This window comes from Hyalella azteca, unplaced genomic scaffold (assembly GCF_000764305.2).
Source record: "Hyalella azteca isolate HAZT.00-mixed unplaced genomic scaffold, Hazt_2.0.2 contig8644, whole genome shotgun sequence".
Classification (NCBI taxonomy): Eukaryota; Metazoa; Arthropoda; class Malacostraca; order Amphipoda; family Hyalellidae; genus Hyalella; species Hyalella azteca.
This window is the reverse complement of record NW_025938731.1, coordinates 11,007-30,291: the sequence shown is the minus strand read 5'-3', so window position 1 is coordinate 30,291 and position 19,285 is coordinate 11,007. Positions and strand designations below refer to the sequence as shown.

Sequence of the window (19,285 nt, the reverse complement as noted above, 5' to 3'; positions counted from 1 at the left end):
TTAAGCAAAATGGTCTTGTTATATAAATTTTTTTGTATGTTTTTGTTGATATTGTCTAAACAACATCACTTCAGACACCACAGAAAACAAAACAGAGCTGTTGAATTTCATTTCCCATCGTGAGTTTTCTAACATTTTGTGTCTCTTAGACGATACAGGTACTGGTACTCATTGTTACAAAGCTCAGAAAGCTGGAAGTAGGTACAGTACCGTCAACCGGGGCTACTCGGGACGGGCGGGGTAAATCGGGACAGTCCTCCGACACGGCGTAAAACTGTTTTAGTAGCAAAACTAATTGGAATACCTATTGCAAAACTAAATATAGTGGCATAAACGTCAACATTTTTCCTATCTATGTAGTATAAAGGAAGTTCAAAAATACTACCGTCAACCCAGGCTACTCGGGACGGGCGGGGTAACTCGGGACAGTCCTTCGACACGGCGTAAAACTGTTCTAGTAGCAATACTAATTGGAATATTGCAAAACTAATTATAGTGGCATAAACGTCAACATTTTTCCTATCTATGTAGTATATAAAGGAAGTTCAAAAATACTACATTCACTAGCGTTGATAAATTCCTAAAAAAATGGTGAAAAATGATATTTTGAAAAGTTACTTCTGCTAAGGTCCGTAGTAAAAAAAATATTCACCGTATTAAAAAACTATACATAAAAGTTGCACCCAGGTGTTGGCTTGAAAACGTAATTGACAGATTTTGCCTATCTCATTTAAAAAAAAAAATGGCGGTCATTTCCGTATGGCAGGGCTACTTGGCACACCCCCTCGGGGCTATTCGGGACACCCCCAAAAGCACATTTACAGTAGAACCTCAGTTAGCAAAGGCTCCAGTTAGAAAAAAATTGATTAAAAATAAAGAATATTGATAACATTTACCTTGCTGAGCAAAAAAAAAGTTCAATTATCAAAAAATTAGTGCATCATCGGTCATCACAAAATTGTGCATAGAATGCCATGTTTAGAATTGTGCACCAGGCATCACAGAATGAAAAGTAATTGACCTAAACTACTATTTATTTCTCTAAAACATATGATGGTTGTCACTAAAACATTCCTTTCTGTTTCAGGTATGTTTTTCACAATCTTTTAAACACATTTTCTCATTTATGGAAAAAATGCACTATTGTGCTTGCCATGTCCGTCCGTCTGTCTGTCCATTCAACAAAATTTTTCTATGTCAAATAGTTTTTGAGTTGTGGGGGTTTTTGTTAAAAAAACGAAAAGTGGTCTAAGTTACCCCGCCGGTCTAAGTTACCCCATTTTACGGTACACTCTGCATGCTTCAAATGTTTTAAAATTAAGTTTTATTCCAGTGTCCCGAGTAGCCCCATTTGACGGGGCTACTTGGGACACTCTTTTTTTGCTTCTGGCACCTTACAAATAGCATATGGAATTTTTTTGGAGAAGCCATGCAATAGCCCTTGCAATGAGCTTTGAAATGAGCCTAAACTTGTTTATGAAATGTTTCATGGTAAGAAGTTATGAAGGAAAAACATTCAAAATCTTCCCGAGTAGCCCCAGTTGACGGTACTTCATTTCAATAAATCAGAGGGGCAGGATTTTGAGAATGTACATTTAATAATAATTAGATGTTATTAGGATTTAGGGTTTTATTAAAATTTAATAGCAGTGATGCTTTCAAAATATTAATCCAAAAACTCCTATAAAAGTATTTAGAATTCATAACTGATTGATAAAAATTATTGATAATTTTCATGCATAAAATGTTTCACAATTTCTAGGAACAGCACCCAGATGAGTAACCATGACATGCAGCATTTGTAATTTTAATGCCTAACATCCATTGCAGTTACATTAATGATTAATCAATCATTTATAGAACAATTCCAATTCAGCTACCCAATGCTTGATTCAAAGTCTTTGGCACATGCTTCCACAGCTGCTGTGTGAATGAAGGGATAAATGTCATCCATTGATATCAAATTAAAAAAAAACAGCAAATTGATTAGGAAGTTAATTTATGAATCTTGATTATATTTGGGAATGAAAATTTCCTTATTATTCCAGGAATGTTTCATGAATACGCTTTTGAAAATTAAACTTCTCTAGTTAAGGCAGTCTTCAAAATAATGCAGTCAAAAATAGTCAAAAATAATAATGCAGTCAAAAATAATCAAAATCAAAATATTTAGTTCTAAGACTGACATTAGCATAGGAGTTATTTGAAAAATGTGTTATTTATAATATAAGTAAAAGAAAGAATGTTTTTAATATTAAAGAAATACAAATACCACATCTTTAGTAATAAAAATGAGCCGTCACTCACTTGGCAAATACCTACGGATTCAAATGCCATTATGCACTGCCTATATAATTAAGCTTCAAAGTTACAAAAAATAAGAACTGATAATCAAAAAATAATAATTGCGGTGCCTGTATTTTTGTATTCAATGGGTTTGCACCACTCAAACCTATTTCACCAGCCAGGAGGATGTCGGGAATGTAACGTATTCTCGACATTGACATTCAGGTTTGCACTAGTTGCCAAAATCAGTCCTTCATTAGATGGCACCAGTCTCAATTCTCAACTTCTCAAGCCATGGCCCATGTGGATTGTTGTCTTCTACTATTCAGTTTTGTAATTCATTTCCAACCAAAATGTGATCTATGAATAATAAATATTCATGACTGTACCGACCATAGTGGCAATCGAGAACACGTTTATTTTTAAGGGTAAACATCCCATTTCTGAATGCAAATTAAGCCTATGCATTGCAGACTAAATTTATGAACGCGAATTTTAAACAATCATAATTCAATACATTAAACTCAGTTAACAAAAAATCTTAGTTTTTACGCACCACACACCTCTGACTCATACGCTAGTGCGGGCTAGTAGATCCGAGGCAGACGACAATGCATGACTGGAAGCACATGCATAGACAACCATACGCGGCGCCAGTTCAAAACATACTGCTGGCTGCACCTGGCAACACATATATCGACAACAGGCATCAAGCTCTGATTTGCTGTTCGGACTTTCAGTTCAGATTTAGCTTACGTTCGCTTGTTCAGAAAAGAAATAACTCGCGCGTTTGTCATAGCAGGGGGACGTTCATGTGCTTGCCTATCCGGGTTTCCCTTCTGGATTTCGCTTTCTATTTAATTCCTGATTTAGAGCAAACACTGTGTTGAGGGTTTTTTTGAAAATGATATATTGATCCGACACTTTGTGAACAAATTTTTAAGATAAACTTACATGACAAATTTTCATGGCACATTTTCCAAGCATTATTTTATGAAATTAAAAGCGATCTTTACCAAATTACAAACAAAACTATTCATTAGCAATGCCCTCGAGCAAATGAACATGCTAAATGATATGAACGCGACATATGATATAAACACAATAAATGATATGAATGTGATAAATAATATGAACATGATAAATGATACAAATGTGAAAAATGATATGAGCACGATTAATGATATGAACACTATAAATAATTTGAATGAGCTAAATGATATGCATGTGATGAATTACGTGAACATTAAAAATGATATGAAAGTGATAAATGATATAATTGCGATAAATGATCAAAACGTGCTAAATGACATGAATGTGATATATGATAATTTTTTTCACTTCTTTCCCGCATTAATTAATTTTCCTCATTAAGCCAAAAATATCTCCCAAACTAATGAACTTAGCAAATGTTCAAAAAACAGTGATGTTTAGGTCATGATCATTTTTTTCAATTTCACCTTTGTAGCGCCTTTTATGGTTCTAAATTTGCAGCGAGCCTAACATATCTCTTAGCCTCATGAACAGGCTTTTCATGTAGGTACCTTTAATTAAAGGCGCAATTAAAAAATAATCACGACCTAAACATCAACGTTAGAGAAGATGCATGCAAAGTTTCATCTAGCTGCGTTTATTAGTTTGGGAGATATTTTAGGCTCACTGAAACTTGTAGACCGCGAGCCTGGCTGTAATATGATGAACTAAATTTGTTTTAATAAACTAAATTAATTGTAAAAAATTGTGATTGAAGAAATTCTCAAGCAAACTAAATGAAGGCATTGTAATAAAATAGAGTTGCCGAAATAAAATTTTCAATCAAAAAATAAATAAATGAGGCAAATGCACAGGACTGAACAAAGCCTTATCAGAAACCTTCCAGATATTATTAAGCTTACATTGCGGAATGGATTCAATAAACAATAGGTTGTGCTGTTACTACATATATGCAATTGAAATTGGAATAAATAATTCCCTATGTAATGCAAATTCTAGGTATATTGAAACTTTTATATAATTTTTAATTGTCTGATAGGTCTTATATATGCATATATATAATTCCCACAACGCTTGCAGTAGTGTATTTTGAATAAATGGATTTGTTGTTGGAAAGGTTAAGCTTGGTTTTGATTATAAAAACTTATGTGCATGAAATGTGCTACAAATTTGCTTTTATCACACTAGTTAAAATCAAAATGAATTTTGACAGAGCTTGCAAAAATATTGTCTGTATATAGCTTTGTTCTTAGCTTTTTCATGATTGAAATTACTTAATTATGCTTATTATGCACACTATGGAAATTCTTTTCAAAATTCATCTTAAAATTCTCAACACAACTGGTTGGACAGAAGTAAACCTTAAAGCTTTCAAACCTTAAATTTAGACAAGAATTTGCGCTTACACAAATATTTATTCATTCTCGTTGTTGTGGCCCTCCCTGTTATAAGAGAGGATAAATTGCAACTCGTGGTGTGCCGAGACTCACATGATAACAGCGTGGCATAGCATAGCCATCTTGACGCCACTTCAGCAAGATTTTTTTCTCCATTCGTTAGCAATAGATATGAAATTTATTGAAGACGTGTAAATACTCATTGAGCAGTATTGATGTTTTTTTATATTTTCACGTCCTCTTGTCTTCAATTAAAACTGCAAAAGAGTGGAACCTAACCTAGCCAAACTTAACCAAAACAGTTTAAATTGGGAGTAGAGGAAATATGAAAAAATATCCACATCACAAAGCAATTGGCATTGAAAACTGTGTATTTAATTTCATATATATTGATTACAAATAGAATGAATGGGCCATGTCAAAACGGGATGGCAATAGCATGGTGCAATTGCATATCAATTTTAAATTACCTTGGTAATTTGAATTTTAGTAACGCCAAACTTAAATAAGAGGAATGGCTCGCCGCCTCCGTGTGTGCACGGAGGCTGCAAGCCATCCTCCATCCTCCCACGCTGACAGTCTAGATAACACTGCCGCAGTGCGGCTGCCAGCTGCGCAATGAAGATTGCGCTCACAGCAGTCGTCGTGTAAGCAGTATATCAATGCAAAATAGTCTCAAGCGCAAACACAGTCTTAACTTACTCACGGAACGCGAAAAGACTCTAATCTTCAAGATCATTTATAAATTAGTAAAAGCAACATTCTTCCTTAAACAGACACTGCTATGCACAGAAAAACTTTTGCTAATAATAATTATGACCTCAGTTGCATGTATTTCTTCATAAAATTTACCACATTTTGCTTTTAATTTGTAAATGTTTTGTTGACAGGTACAATGGCGAGCTGTATTGCACTTCACAATTGTTTATACAAGTTTTAAACTGGAATACTCAGTAAAATTAAAAAAATACTTGAAGAAAAGCCGATTTCTATTATTCAAATTTCTCAGAAATTATTTCAACATTACCTATGGCACAATTCAAATTATAAAAATAGAAAAAGCCACTGTCTAATGACACTTCAATGGTAGAAGATTATTGACACCACTCAAAGTAAATAAGAGGATGCAACTCGACAATCGAGTTCTCTTAAAAAAAATTGAAATTGATTCTTCATGTGAGAATTACATTGTTCTATTAAATTTTCAAATAATCTCATTAGATTTTTTATTTAATGATAGTAATTAATTAATGGCTACTTCTCAATACTTATTTAGATGTCAATAAATAGCTTTGTTTTTAATTGGCTTCTCATCTGTAAGGGGGCTAAAAATTAACCTTCAACGTGCTGAAAGAAATCAAACAATAAAAAATTATGACAACGCACGAAATATGATAATGTCAATACATAATTTAGTTGTTAATTATCTCCTTGTTGTTATAATTTGATAAACTCATACGTGCGCAGATGGTAAAAAGTAGCATTAATTTGCTAAATAATATCGAAGGGAACTACGTACTTCAAATAATATCGAAAAAACTATCCTTAATTTTATTAGGTCAAGATCGGTTTTGATTTAACAAAAGTATACGTGGAACATTTTCAGTGGAAATTTGTCTCAGAACTGTTGAATCAGTCTATTAAAATTTACCAGAATTTCCTCTACCTCGGATTTTGAAGTTCTTCAAACACTTGAATTGCTTTATGAGTTTTTAATTTAAATAGCAATGAGTTGTTGGGCTTAGGTTATAATTTGGGTATCTATATATTTTCACCCTATCGTTGTATGTGCCATGACTATTTACATTGATTGACACATTATTTTGTTGCAGATTGGCAGCCGATAATCGATATACATAGGAGATAAAATGTATGTTTTGAAAGCAAAAATATTAATATAAATTTAAGGCTTGCGACTGAATTTAAGGCTTTCAACCCTTTTAACGCGTGCAAAATTCTTTCAAGTGTTGTCTACCTTATTGTCCTTTGTTTATAGTCCGTTACATCTATAGTCCGTTACTGGCGCGTAAGTAATTCACGTAACAGTTTTGAAGTGTGCTGACTGCTAAGTGCTGTTCTTACTCTGATCTCCAGTTTCTCCTAGAGTGGGTTACTGATAACTGACTAAGCTAGTCTTCATTTTCTGAGCATAGTAACTTAGTAAGTAATATTTATTCGTGAATTGTGATCATTCCTGATTCCATGTATAAGTATTAATTGATTTATTTTCATGATCAAACTGATTGGAGATTTGTAGTCACTAGTCATTCAGACTCATTTTACTGCAACTGTGCAGTGGTGGGCACAGTTCTGTTCTAACCGCTAATTAGCGAAGCTAACTTTTTCCTTATCGGATTAGCTGTTCAGCTAACTTTGAAAACCTTTAGCGGACCAATTAGCTTCCGCTAAATTTAGTTCCGCTAACTGGCAGTCCGCTAAAAATGTTTTAAAATCTCTGATTTAATGCTAAGTATCGTAAGCCATGTGCCACGCCCACACTGACGGCTGACTATGTCATCAAATGTTTGTCAGCCAATCACGTCTTGTGTTACTGGCAGTAACACAAGACGTCCTGTACTGCAGTCCTCTGGTGGACGCAATGCTGGCAGGCATCACGAAAAGGTTTGGGTCCCTCCTAGAAGACAAGGAGTGCCAGCTGGCAGCAGCCTTCCACCCTAAGTTTTGCCTATTCTGGCTGGAAAAGCATAATAACAGCCATCTCAGACGGGTACAGAAAGCCATGGAGACCGCCGTGGAGACAGCTCTGAGGGAGACCGTTGAGGAGGGCAGCAGCACCACCAGCAATGACGAGGATGGGAAAGATGACTTCTTCAGGCTCTTCAGCAGCATTACTCAGTCCATGGAGTGCAGGAGGAGCCATGGGTCACTGAAGTCCAAGGCACAGAATTTGGTGAAGACCAGGCTGGAAAGCAGCTTGATGGAGGAATTGACTGACGTTGCCTTCTTGGGCGAGCAGGTGTTGATGAACCTTTTTGTTAAGTACAACACAGCCATCCCATCCAGTGCTGCAGTTGAGCGCCTGTTTTCCATAGGCTCATTCTAAAGGCTTTTTAATAAATATGGCAACATTTTGTGACGTTTCATCGTTGCTGTCGCGTAGTGAAGTGTTTTGAGAGTCATGTGAAGGCAACAAAACTTACGTAACACATACGGTTTTTTTTATAGTTTTTCATTTCTCGATGCGTCCTTAATGTGTCGGAATATACCGCATTTACCCTAGTGATACTTTTGTCTAGTCAGCCATTTTACTGACACCTAACTTTTTTAATTGGTAACCAACTATTTCTTAAGACCAAAGTTACCCCTTACGGTTACGAGAATACCACTACCAGTGCCAGTGACTATTTTTTTAAAAACCCAGATTATAATTAAAAAAAAAAACAAGATTTCTCCTAACATGTAATTAATTGTATTAATTCCTTGTTGTTCACATATGAATGAGCAGTATGAATATAGAGGGATGAAAATAAATTACAATTTAACATATTTCTAACATTTTTGAACAATGAACAGGCATTTAACATATTACAATTATCATTCCTCCTCATCATCCTCATAAACAGCAGCTTTATCAACATGTCTTGCATCCAGTAATCTACTTTCATATCTCCTGTAAAATGGCTCCATCTCGTAAGTCTCGTAGCAGTTCTCCCTTTCTTGGCAATAATTATTGACAGATTTTTGCATTCAGTGCAAAATTCTGAAAAAAATTATATTAAGATCAGTTTGTTAATGAAAAACCTAGAAGTCTAGCAGGAAGCATAAAACCTAGATCTAGGTTTTTTTGCTTTGGAGCGCCACAGTGTGCCTGCTAGAGTGCTGGGGCTAAATGCCCAAGGATTTCCTCAAAAACCACCATGGCCGCTATACGTAGTGCATGCTATGATGCTAATGCACAAGCAATTTTCTCAATGCTGTCATTTTTAATACCTACATTCAGGAAAATTTTTACAAGTAATAACACGTTTGAACAGGGTTGGCAATGATTAAATCAAAATGATTAAATCATGTGATTAAATCACTTGATTTTTTTATAAAAAATCATGATTTTTTTTTTTTATTTTTTTGATTTTTTCATATATTTAAATATATTGCGTGGCAGTCTTTAATTTATATTGAGCCTAATTGAGGTATTGTTATTCATGGTTTAGTATAAATGTACTATAAATGACAAATTGGTATATAAACTTGTTGCCTTTAGTGTGTATTAGGTTCCAATAAATTGAATGTTTTTGGTACAGAGGCATCAAGTGTGCAATACATTGTATGTAGCTAGCAGCTTAGCTAATTCTTACAAGGCTATAAGTAGTCTTTAACTATTTGACTATTTGTTATATATTGATTACAATATNGCTGATATGTGGTGAACCGTAGACTTTTCTTCAGAAAGTCGAGCTAAACATCACCGTTAGGCTCTAATGATTATGTGTACCAAGTTTCATCGAGCTACGTTCAGTATTGTGCGAGATATTCTACGCTCACTCACTGAAGACAGGCCGCGTTTTTGTCCGAGACCTGCATGCCAGCAGATCATCAAGGACGTTGCCATGATTTGTTCACTTGACATTTGAACGTAACTATTTCAGGCTTGGGAACGGCCGAGGTCTTGAGGCGTGAGCGTCTTTTATTGCAGTTAAGGATAATTTTATGCCACTTGCAATTACGGTTGTTGTAAAGAACCTGCGTGCAGTCGGTGCTGGCAAACTACTTAATACTTAACTTATTTAATTTATACTTAAAATTTGAAGGATAATAATTACAGAAATTTTCAAATAGAGAAGCTTTATTCGCACACTGGTAGGGATATCAACGGTTCATCATCGTACGTAATTATTGTGATAAGTTAATGTCAAGCTTTCCATGAACCGTTGATTTCGGTGGCGTTTTTTAGTGAAATTGTGGTTTGGACTACGACGGTACTGCCCAGCTTTATCGTGAATGGCTGTTTGACCGTAGACGTTTGACTCGTGACCAGCTTCAAAAAAAAAAAATAATAATAATAATTAAATGCATTATACAAATGCTTGGAAGCTGAATAGCTGCAATTGATCCATGATTAATCATGGACAACGGACAATAAAAATTGGACATTGTTGTCATATTACAGGCACGCAATTTCACCACCGACTTATTTAGTTGAAATATTCCCATTCTTATTCTATTAATCAGAACGGTATTTAACTGTGAAAGCGAAAATCTCAAGAAAATTGATTTTCGTAATATATTAGTTGATTAAGGTATTAAATAAAATCCTATCAGATGTAACATCACTATGTAGCCCATGCTTAGGCTCTGTTTGATCACTAACGTGATAAACTCATTGAGACCACCTTGACACTATGAAGGGCTTTGCTGTCTTCTGATGACCAATGATGTCGAATATTACTTCTGGTTATGGTAAAAAATCACGCAAAAATTTCGGGAGCAAAAAATATGGATGAGCAAATATATTTTGGCTGTTTAACAATAAAGACTCCAAACACCACTATCAGACCTGGTGAACATGGTCCAATAGACCTGCGGAGATCGTATCCGCTATCAGACCTGGTGAACATGGTCCAGTAGACCTGCGGTGATCGTATCCACGATCAGACCTGGTGAACATGGTCCAGTAGACCTGCGGTGATCGTATCCACGATCAGACCTGGTGAACATGGTCCAATAGACCTGCGGTGATCGTATCCACTATCAGACCTGATTAACACGGTCCAAGACCTGCGGTGATCGTATCCACGATCAGACCTGGTGAACGAACAAGCAAGCGGAAACGTCTTCGCAAGATTGCCTCCATGACATTAGGTCCAAACGAATTTAGATACGCAGCGAGGTCATCAGATGTCAGAAAAAGACTTGTGGCTGAATCATGAAGCGATGTTTAAAACACTGTGCAACTATTAAAAAATTATTTTATATCAAATTAGATAATGAGAAACTTTAGTAGATTGTAGAGAATATGTGTGCTATAAGGTTAAAATAAAAAAAAAACATCGTAAACAATTTTCTTTGACACACGGTACAATAATTTAAATTGGGATTTATATTTCATTGCCTTTGGACAACTGGGTTATCCTTCAAATACAGATTTTCACTTGATAAAATAAGGTTTTTATTGAAAATATATATCCAATTAAAAAGTTACACGTTGAAATAACTTGACGCGCGTTTTGGCAAGTTTCAATGCCGGTGTATTCTATTTAAATATCCTTATGAACTTTTTATGAACAGGCAGACTCGAGTCAATTCTTTCGCTATTCTTACCGTAATCAGCGCAAAAGAAGAAAAGACTGTTAAACCTACTAGTTAGATATGCAATAAATTTTTCAGCGCAGATTTGTGAGCAATTTATCGTTTTTGAATTGGCTACTTTATAATTGGACCAACACCACAAAACGATGAAAGCAACAAGTAGATGAGATGCCGCGACATTGAAGACAAAACATATTTACCAAGACGGTGACTGTATTAGAGCACATTTGCCAGCCGTAAGCGAGCAGATGCGGCCGCCTGTGGCGGCGCCTTTGGCACGCAGACGTCGCGACTGACGGAGAGTAACATCGCGACGACCACTGGGAGAGTGGTCTGTTAGGACTCTTCGTTGACTCTGGAAAATCTCAAAAATGTTATAATGTAACTCAAATTAATAGTGATCAAATATCTATTTTGCCAGTTCAAATTTATCTACCGCCCATAATCTTTTCAGTGAAGACCTGAGCAAGAACAAATTTTTTTAACGATAATGATGAAGCATATATAACGAAGACCAAAAACTTTTACAGTTCGATTATGCCCAAAACTATTTTCAGGAGCTGAAAGAATATTCTTCATGGTACTGAAATCTCTTCGCAAATTACAAATTAGAGTTAACTGGTTAGAAGGCTCTCAAAAATTAGGGATGTTACACTACTAGAAGCTCGAGTATACGTATAGATTGTATTGTAGTGAACTCTATATATTTCAGTGTCAACTGAAATCCAGAACCTGCTTTTTGATCTCCAAGCTCCAGCTAGAAATTTCGTTCGGCTTATCGAAAAAAACAATAAGAAAATCGTAAATAAAAAGTACGCTCTGGTCTTCAACCAAACCTGTATAAATATAGATTGTACTAGACTAGATTACATGTAAGATGTATGGTACATAAGTAGTATGGGAGGCCATTGCAACGATTTTGGTAGCCTGATAACCATGTGTGGAAACAGCTACAAGATAGCTAATTGTTTACATGAATGAATTTGCAACAAAGTCGAATTCGAGAGTTAGCATAGTTAGTTTAATTCCGACCTATGAGAATGACGTTAGAAGGTTGATACATGGGTGGGTTTTCGGTACTTGCTTGGCGAACCACGCGAACAATTATTCTAGTCTCAGTCTTCTGATTTTAAAAGTTTCGCTCCTGACATTCATTTTTTTTACTCAAGTCTCGTACATAAAGCTCTGCCAGTCACTCAGAATGTGAAAGCCTCGTTGTTCATACCTTGGCCACTACACAGCATATAGCCACTACACAGCAGCTACAATTAATGAGCAGTACATTATACTGTTAACAAACAAATTTATGGATTACAAGATATTGCAGTTACAACATGGCCTCTCACATAACATATCAAACGTATTAAGAATTCAACTTACCAAGAAGCAGCTACAAAACAATCTACGCATGGATATGAGCACTAACCCTCTCCTTGGCCTGCAGGTGTTTGCTGTCCGTGTACTGCTCCCGGTGCATGAAGTCGTGTAATGGCACGCCCCGTACGGTGAACACGACTGGCCTGCCTAGACGGACTTTTTGCTCTAACTCCCAAGCACTTACAGATTCCTGTGGATAAAAAGTAAATATAATATAAACAAAAAAAAAAAGGAAATTAGGCGAGTGAATAATACTGAAGTCTATACGAAGTATTATTGTCATCACAAATGTTCACTAATGTTAATTCCTTATCGCATGGCTTTGAAATTAAATGTTTGTCCTCCACTGCCTACAACTTGCCCACATTCTAAGAATAAAACCAAGGATTGTGATGATTACATGACTTGTCATGATTACATGAAAGAAACCCATAAAGTTGAATAACAAATTAGTCAGGTACAAGAATTAATGTTTATAATTCAGCATTGATAGTGAAAATCCAATTTTAAGGTACTGATGATTAGCCAATAAAACCAGCTATTAAGATTAGGATTATAATGTCTATTTCACTACATTTAACCATGTAATTGAAAATTATAATACAAGCACTTTGCATGAACATTTAATATTATATCACATAATATTGTGCTCTTGGTAATAACCAATCCTTGTACAGATATCGTATGCTCTCAAATTAATAATTAAAGGATAAGTATAGATGTAACGGAGAATTTTTCACGCATTGAGGCACATTAAATACGGAACTTGATTGGAAATAAAAAATTTTGCAAACAAATCTCCTCACATCAATCAATACGAAATTAATTAATCCGTTAAGAAGTCAATTGGCGTGAATAATTCAAAAGCTTGAATGCTTAATAATCCAGGGGTTAATTCTAAAGTGCAAGGTAGAGACTAATTATCAGACCTTGAGTTGAGCTTCGACGCGCGGCAGCGTGTCGAACGCGCGTAACCGGTTCTTGAAGAGGCTGTGAACAATAAAATATTATAGGAACAGGATGTTATCAAGATAATACAAAGTATTTACAAGATTCTTATAGCTAATGAAAGAACTTCATTAGGTGGATCGAGAAATTAAAAATATTTTTAAAAGATTACGATACTAGCTCATAGGGTGTAGAAAATTTATGATAATCAAGAAAATTACAAGATTCTCATAATTTCTAAAACGCCTGCATTTCTAGCAGCATAAGGACAGCCGGAATTACGAAAAAATAGGAAACTAAGCTGTTACTTTCAAGTTTAATCAATCGTTTTTTTAAAAATGAAAATGTAGATATAAAATTGCAAATCAAGGTTAAGCTTTTTGATAGTTAAACACGCATTGAGTGAAGCTAAAAAAAGAACTCAGTTTCTCACAGGGAGCCAAAAGACAAGTTATTTCTATACGTGGATATGAACACTTAATATACTCGCCATGACAGAACGAATGACCGGAATGTAGTAGTTTAATTTAACACTCCTCACCGTGATGGATCATTGGGTCCGAGCTCTAGTTTAATAAGTTTATTCCACAGGCTATCTCTGAGGTCAAGCTTGTCATAGATGTGCTGGGCCGCTGCATGCTTCTCTTTCAGGCGCTCTACTTCGGCTTCCAGTCCCATAAGAACTTCGTCGTTGGTCTCGGTCTTGTAGAAGACCTAAAAAAGATTTTTAGTGGTCGAGTTTATAAGAAAAAATAAATAGTTCAAAATTCACATTTTTTTTATACACTCTCCTTGGTGCGTTAAAGCGCATGAAAAAATTTAGTCTTCTATTCCTATTTTCGGCGCAACCTTATCCAGCGCAGACGTTTTAGATACCGAGCAAAATAAACTAAAATAATTAATGATAAAAGTCAATTGTAACAAAAATTATACCATTGAAAGATATACTTTAGGGAAAATAGCTTCCCATAAAATCGTTACAACCAATTATTGCACCAAACCGATTATTAGACCATAATTAAAAATATATACATATATTAATCCATTAAATCTGAACGCAAATTACATCCATTAAAGAGTCTGTTGAAGAAGGTACAGTTACAGACCTCACATTGAAGTTTTTCGTCATCCCCGACGTAGCATCGCTGCCACCAAAGCTCTACCTCAGTTCTCAAGGCATCAATATTGCGAGAAATATTCGCTTTCTTCATTTCTTCCAGACGGAGCAACTCTGCTCGGTACTGAAATAATTAAATGTGCCTGAGTACCATGACGTGCAGAACAGGTTTTATTATATTATCGAGACATAAATATATATAAGTAGAACTTCATTTCAGGAGGAGTTACTCAAACCTAATCTGCCAGTCATGGAATGTTTCAGAAACTCCAAGTCATATTAAGAGATACATACTCAATACTGATCCTTAAAAACTAAAAAAAATGTGTGACATGAGAGTTTAATTGAACTACTTTAATTGAAAAATTACCACAAAAAAAATCAAATCATTTTACTTAAAGTTAAGTCGGCACATAGGAAGTTTTTAAATAAATCCTGGAATCAATGACTGATATAATGTTAGAAATCTCACCAAAGTAAGGTCAGCCGGAGTCTTTCCTGAGATGTTGTCAAGCAGCATGTGCTCTCTGTCCAACTGAGGCACCGACAGACGGTCCCACAACTCCTGGACTTTTTGTTGCAGCTGTTTCAACTCTCGTTTGTTAGCAGAAACCTGCAAGGAATTAGCCTGATTAGAAACAGCAGTCCAACATTTTAAGATTAGGAATTAACCAACAGATGCTATTAAAATGTTCTAACGTTAGCGTGATCATGATCAAAAACAAAATGAAATTCAAATTAAATGCCTTTTGTTGTACTGTGATCCTATTTATTTAGTTATTTTAAAGGACTACCGGTATCTAATTAAACTGTACAAATTTCAAAGATCAGCACTACCTCACTATTGATTGCGAATTTTTCATAAAATTTATATATGTGCTTTATTAAATTATTTCAATAACATTTTATTCAAGAGTCCAACCTTTATATAGAAAGGCATCAAGATGCTTAGCAAGACTCGAGTCCCTCTTATATCTTGTATTTGCTGATATTTTGTGCCTGTGCATATGTACATGGTGGCCATAGATTCTTATACGATAACAGTAATAAAGTAATATCTCTTCAGGCCAAAATAGGCGGCATATCAATACACTTGAAATGAAACGGCAAACATAACATGACAGATAAAGCATTTTGCTGTGTGAGCATTAAAGCATTTGCCGAGACCAAACAAAAAACCAAATACGTGCAGATAGATTACCTTAGCAGTGAGATCAGACTTGAGACGTTTCATGGCGTCAAGGTTGTGAAGGGAAAGTGTACCAAGGCCTTCGTTTGAGTGAATGATGTTCGTGGGGAAGCTGCTGTTTGCAGGCTGGTCCAACTCAACGATCAATCCTGAGATCTGCTCCTTGAGCGCGCGGAATGTGTGTAGACGATGTTTCTGTGGATGTGATTATGATATCATTCCACTGGATTCAATTAAATGTCAATAAGTCTCCAATATTTCCCAAGAAAATAAATAAAGAGAAATAAGAAAATTAAAAAATAATTCATACATCAGAACCAGAAGATTATTTTGCAGTTATTGAAAAATAAAATTAGAACATGTGCAATAAGTATATAAATCTGTCTACCACTGCATAATAATAAATGAATTTAGTTTACCGGTATCTGAAATTATAATGGTATTTTTGTTCAAATTCAGTGGCAAACTCACAAAACCACTTGGGGATAATTTCCAATCAATCAAGGCACCTTTAAAAGCAATGAAAATATTTTCAATCAAAGTTCTTGATTCCCACTTGCTGCCCTCACCTTCTCCTGCATCAGAGTGTTAATTCTGCGCTGTACGCTGGCAATTTCCTCCTTGCTTGGCACCGTGCCAGCACAAGGAGATGAGACCTCTTCCAGCAACTCAGAACACAATTCCTGCAAGCAAACTACAGATGAAGTTCTATACCAAAACTCAATTTGATTGCTTTACACTATTGTGACATGAGAAATATTTAGTTAAGCTTATTAAATTTATGCAGAAACAATTACTTATCAATTCAGAAGAGGAACAATTTTTATCAGACTAGAGTTGATGGTAAGGAGACCTAAACCATAAGAATCATAAAAACAAATATGAATGTGGCTGTATCCAGCAATGTCAGAAATTGAAACATGTTAATTTGGGCAAAAAAGTCTTCACAATATTTCTGATATTAAAGATGTAATGTGACAATTAATTAATTACTAATTTATTTAAAACAAATCACCTCTTCTTCTTTGAGCAGCTTTTGTAGATCTTTGTGTCTGCTGGAGACCTCCTGCCTGAGGGACTGGAGGCGATGGCTCAGGTGCTGGTCCATTTGCAGGAGGGAGAGGCTGTCATTGGTGTAGAGCTCATCTGCATTTACTCCCAGTTCCTGTAGGGAAAACAAATGCTAATGACAGTGTCGTTCACCAGGCAAATGTTATGGAACTGATGGCATTGATTGAAAAATTATCCATACCTTTGGATGGGTATAGTAGGGAATGGATTTCCCATGGAAATACATGGGAAATTTTAATTATAATTTTATTGTTTTTCAGAGATTATATCCACTTAACGCCCCTCACCTGTGGATGGCACTATTGAGTAGACTCCCAAATGAAGAGTATGATTCAAGCAAACATGCCATATTTATGTTTCAAATTACAAATCAACCAACTAAAAATAATTAATATTGGCAAGGTAATAAAATTACTAGTCTTACTTTAAAAAAATTAAACCCCTCTTCATTTAGCTTAGCAAAAAATAAAATACTTTACATAAATCACACAATTTGAGAAAATTATCAAACATACTTTTGATAATGTGAAGACTTCTTTTGATTTTTCTTCAACTTCATCGATGAGCATCTTCTTGTGAGCCTTCTCCTCAGCATAAAACTCTTTAACGCGGTTCTGTTAAAAATTGAAAAAATATCAATAATAACATATGCAATGATGAGTATTCATGTTAAATTTTTAATACATATATAATAAGAGTTTAAATTTGGAAATGTTCCATGAAAAGCAACAACTTAATTAATTAAAATCTGTTGAAAATTAGTATTATAAGTGGAAAAGACAAGTTAGTCCCATGATCACAAAAACTTTCAATTCACATACAGTAATGAATAAACTGTAGTTCAGTTAGAAGAAATGAACACAGCTTAGAGCCAAATTCTGTACCTTGAGATCAGCAATTCGTTTGAGCTGATCTGACGTAGAAAATCCAACTTCTTTCCATAGCTGATGTAGCTTGGTAAGCAGGCGCTGCATATCCTCCATGTAGGATGCAAGCTGTTTCAACAGGGACTCATTGACTCCTTCATCACCAACCCTACTGAATGATGCTGACATCTTCTTACATTAATTCCAATCAATTCAGTCCAAATATTTGAAACCTCAAATTTCTTGTCCTTTTAAGTATATTTCCTTAGGAAAGAAGAATAACATTGTCATATCCAAAGGGGAATTTGTCTACTTATCGTACTAAGTGGTTTTTAGCATAATGAAAGTGACACCTTTCAAGTCGGGATAAAGCAATTTGAAGCCACATTTGTGTGATATATGCTTTATGAATTCCCAATTGAATTTTTGTACCAATATTTAATGTAAAATCACTACAGTGATTATTAAATTGCAGTCGTTTTGTAGTAAGTCAGAAGTAAAAAATAACCAGCCTTCAGGGTTGGAATATACCATCCAACGTGTAAAAAATGGATGATTTTGAGAGTTTTTTATTAATAAATGAAACATTTCATTTATGAATTTGGGCTCATTTTGAAGGTCTTTGTGAGGGCTATCATATGGTTTCTCCGAAAAAATTCTATATGCTATTTGTACGGTGCCAGACACAAAATAAAAGCATCCCATATTACCCCTGGGAAGGAGGCAATTCAAGACACTTGAAATAAAACCTAATCATGCAAAGTGTACTAGTTCCTTAGTAACAGTAGGTACAACAACATCCTCCTCTTCCTTTGTAGATGATGTAGTTGTAGAATTAATTACATTTCCTGTGATTTATACTTGTTTTTCCTTTAATGAAATGATTTTACCATATCCATCCATTACTGTTTTATTGATGTGATATTACAATATCCATTGACATACCATTGAGCATTGACAACAACCTTGTTCATTGCAAGCCTCATATAAGCAGCCATATATATAGCATTTCTTCTCTATCTAAGCTTACAGGAGTGGGCTTGTAATTTAGTGCATTTTAATAGGGTCAAGTGAATTCACTATAACAATAAAAATAGTAAAAAAACATGCCTGAAGAGAGAGGATTATTTTAGTGACAATCATCATATTTTATAGAGAATTATATTGTACTTAAGCTTTATCAGTTCTCATTCTATGTTGCCCAGTGCACAATTCTATCTATGACATTCTATGCACATCATATTTACACATTTACCACACATTTTATAAATTTTAAGAAAATTTAGTTTTTCTATCACTACCACATGTTTGCATAAGAGGGTCAAAAATGACCAGCATGCATTTTCTATAGAATACAATGGGAACTTTTGATTTATATTAACAGTGACTGCAGTCAGAATTGAATTAATTGTGGACTGCAAAGATTATATCAGAAATGTTATACCTCAAAATGATTATTTTACACTGTAGGAGCTGATTTGTGTAATTATAAACAAAATGATTATATAATATGATATGAACTTATGACTTATGACTATACCCACGGGGGGAGATGTCAGGTGATCTTCTATCACCCTCTAGGTTATCATACGTCACCCTCTTATAACATGTTCTGTACCCACATGGTAGAGTCACACTCAGTGACGTCATCCCTGTTAAGGCCTATATATATAGCTCGATCTGTGCACTGCTCGTCAGTTGTAGCGGTACTGCCTAGCCGTCATCTTGCTAGCCGCTCCTCTGGCACATACTTGTGCTGTACCTGTCAATCCCT

At 35.1% G+C, this 19,285-nt stretch overlaps 1 protein-coding gene across 1 annotated transcript; it reads right to left on the bottom strand.

Moving 5' to 3' along the window:
- Nucleotides 1-11,139: 11,139 nt before the first annotated feature.
- On the bottom strand, nt 11,140-17,815 carry LOC108666711 (protein regulator of cytokinesis 1-like). The gene is made up of 11 exons (XM_018153626.2): nt 17,530-17,815; nt 17,161-17,259; nt 16,590-16,739; nt 16,144-16,257; nt 15,587-15,769; nt 14,858-14,998; nt 14,375-14,509; nt 13,810-13,982; nt 13,250-13,310; nt 12,370-12,510; nt 11,140-11,298 (listed from the first exon to the last, which is right to left on the bottom strand). The coding sequence occupies exons 1-11, from the start codon at nt 17,698-17,700 to the stop codon at nt 11,140-11,142; spliced, it is 1,527 nt and encodes a 508-aa protein (XP_018009115.1). The 5' UTR covers nt 17,701-17,815.
- Between the last annotated feature and the right edge of the window lie 1,470 nt (nt 17,816-19,285).

Bases quoted from the DNA above. Each gene is read 5' to 3' on its own strand.
- LOC108666711 (XM_018153626.2), bottom strand. From the start codon at position 17,700: ATGTCAGCATCATTCAGTAGGGTTGGTGATGAAGGAGTCAATGAGTCC. The intron at 17,260-17,529 runs GTACAGAATTTG...AATTTTTAACAG, and splicing joins AACGAATTGCTGATCTCAAG to AACCGCGTTAAAGAGTTTTA. The intron at 12,511-13,249 runs GTCTGATAATTA...TTTTATCCACAG, and splicing joins GCGTCGAAGCTCAACTCAAG to GAATCTGTAAGTGCTTGGGA.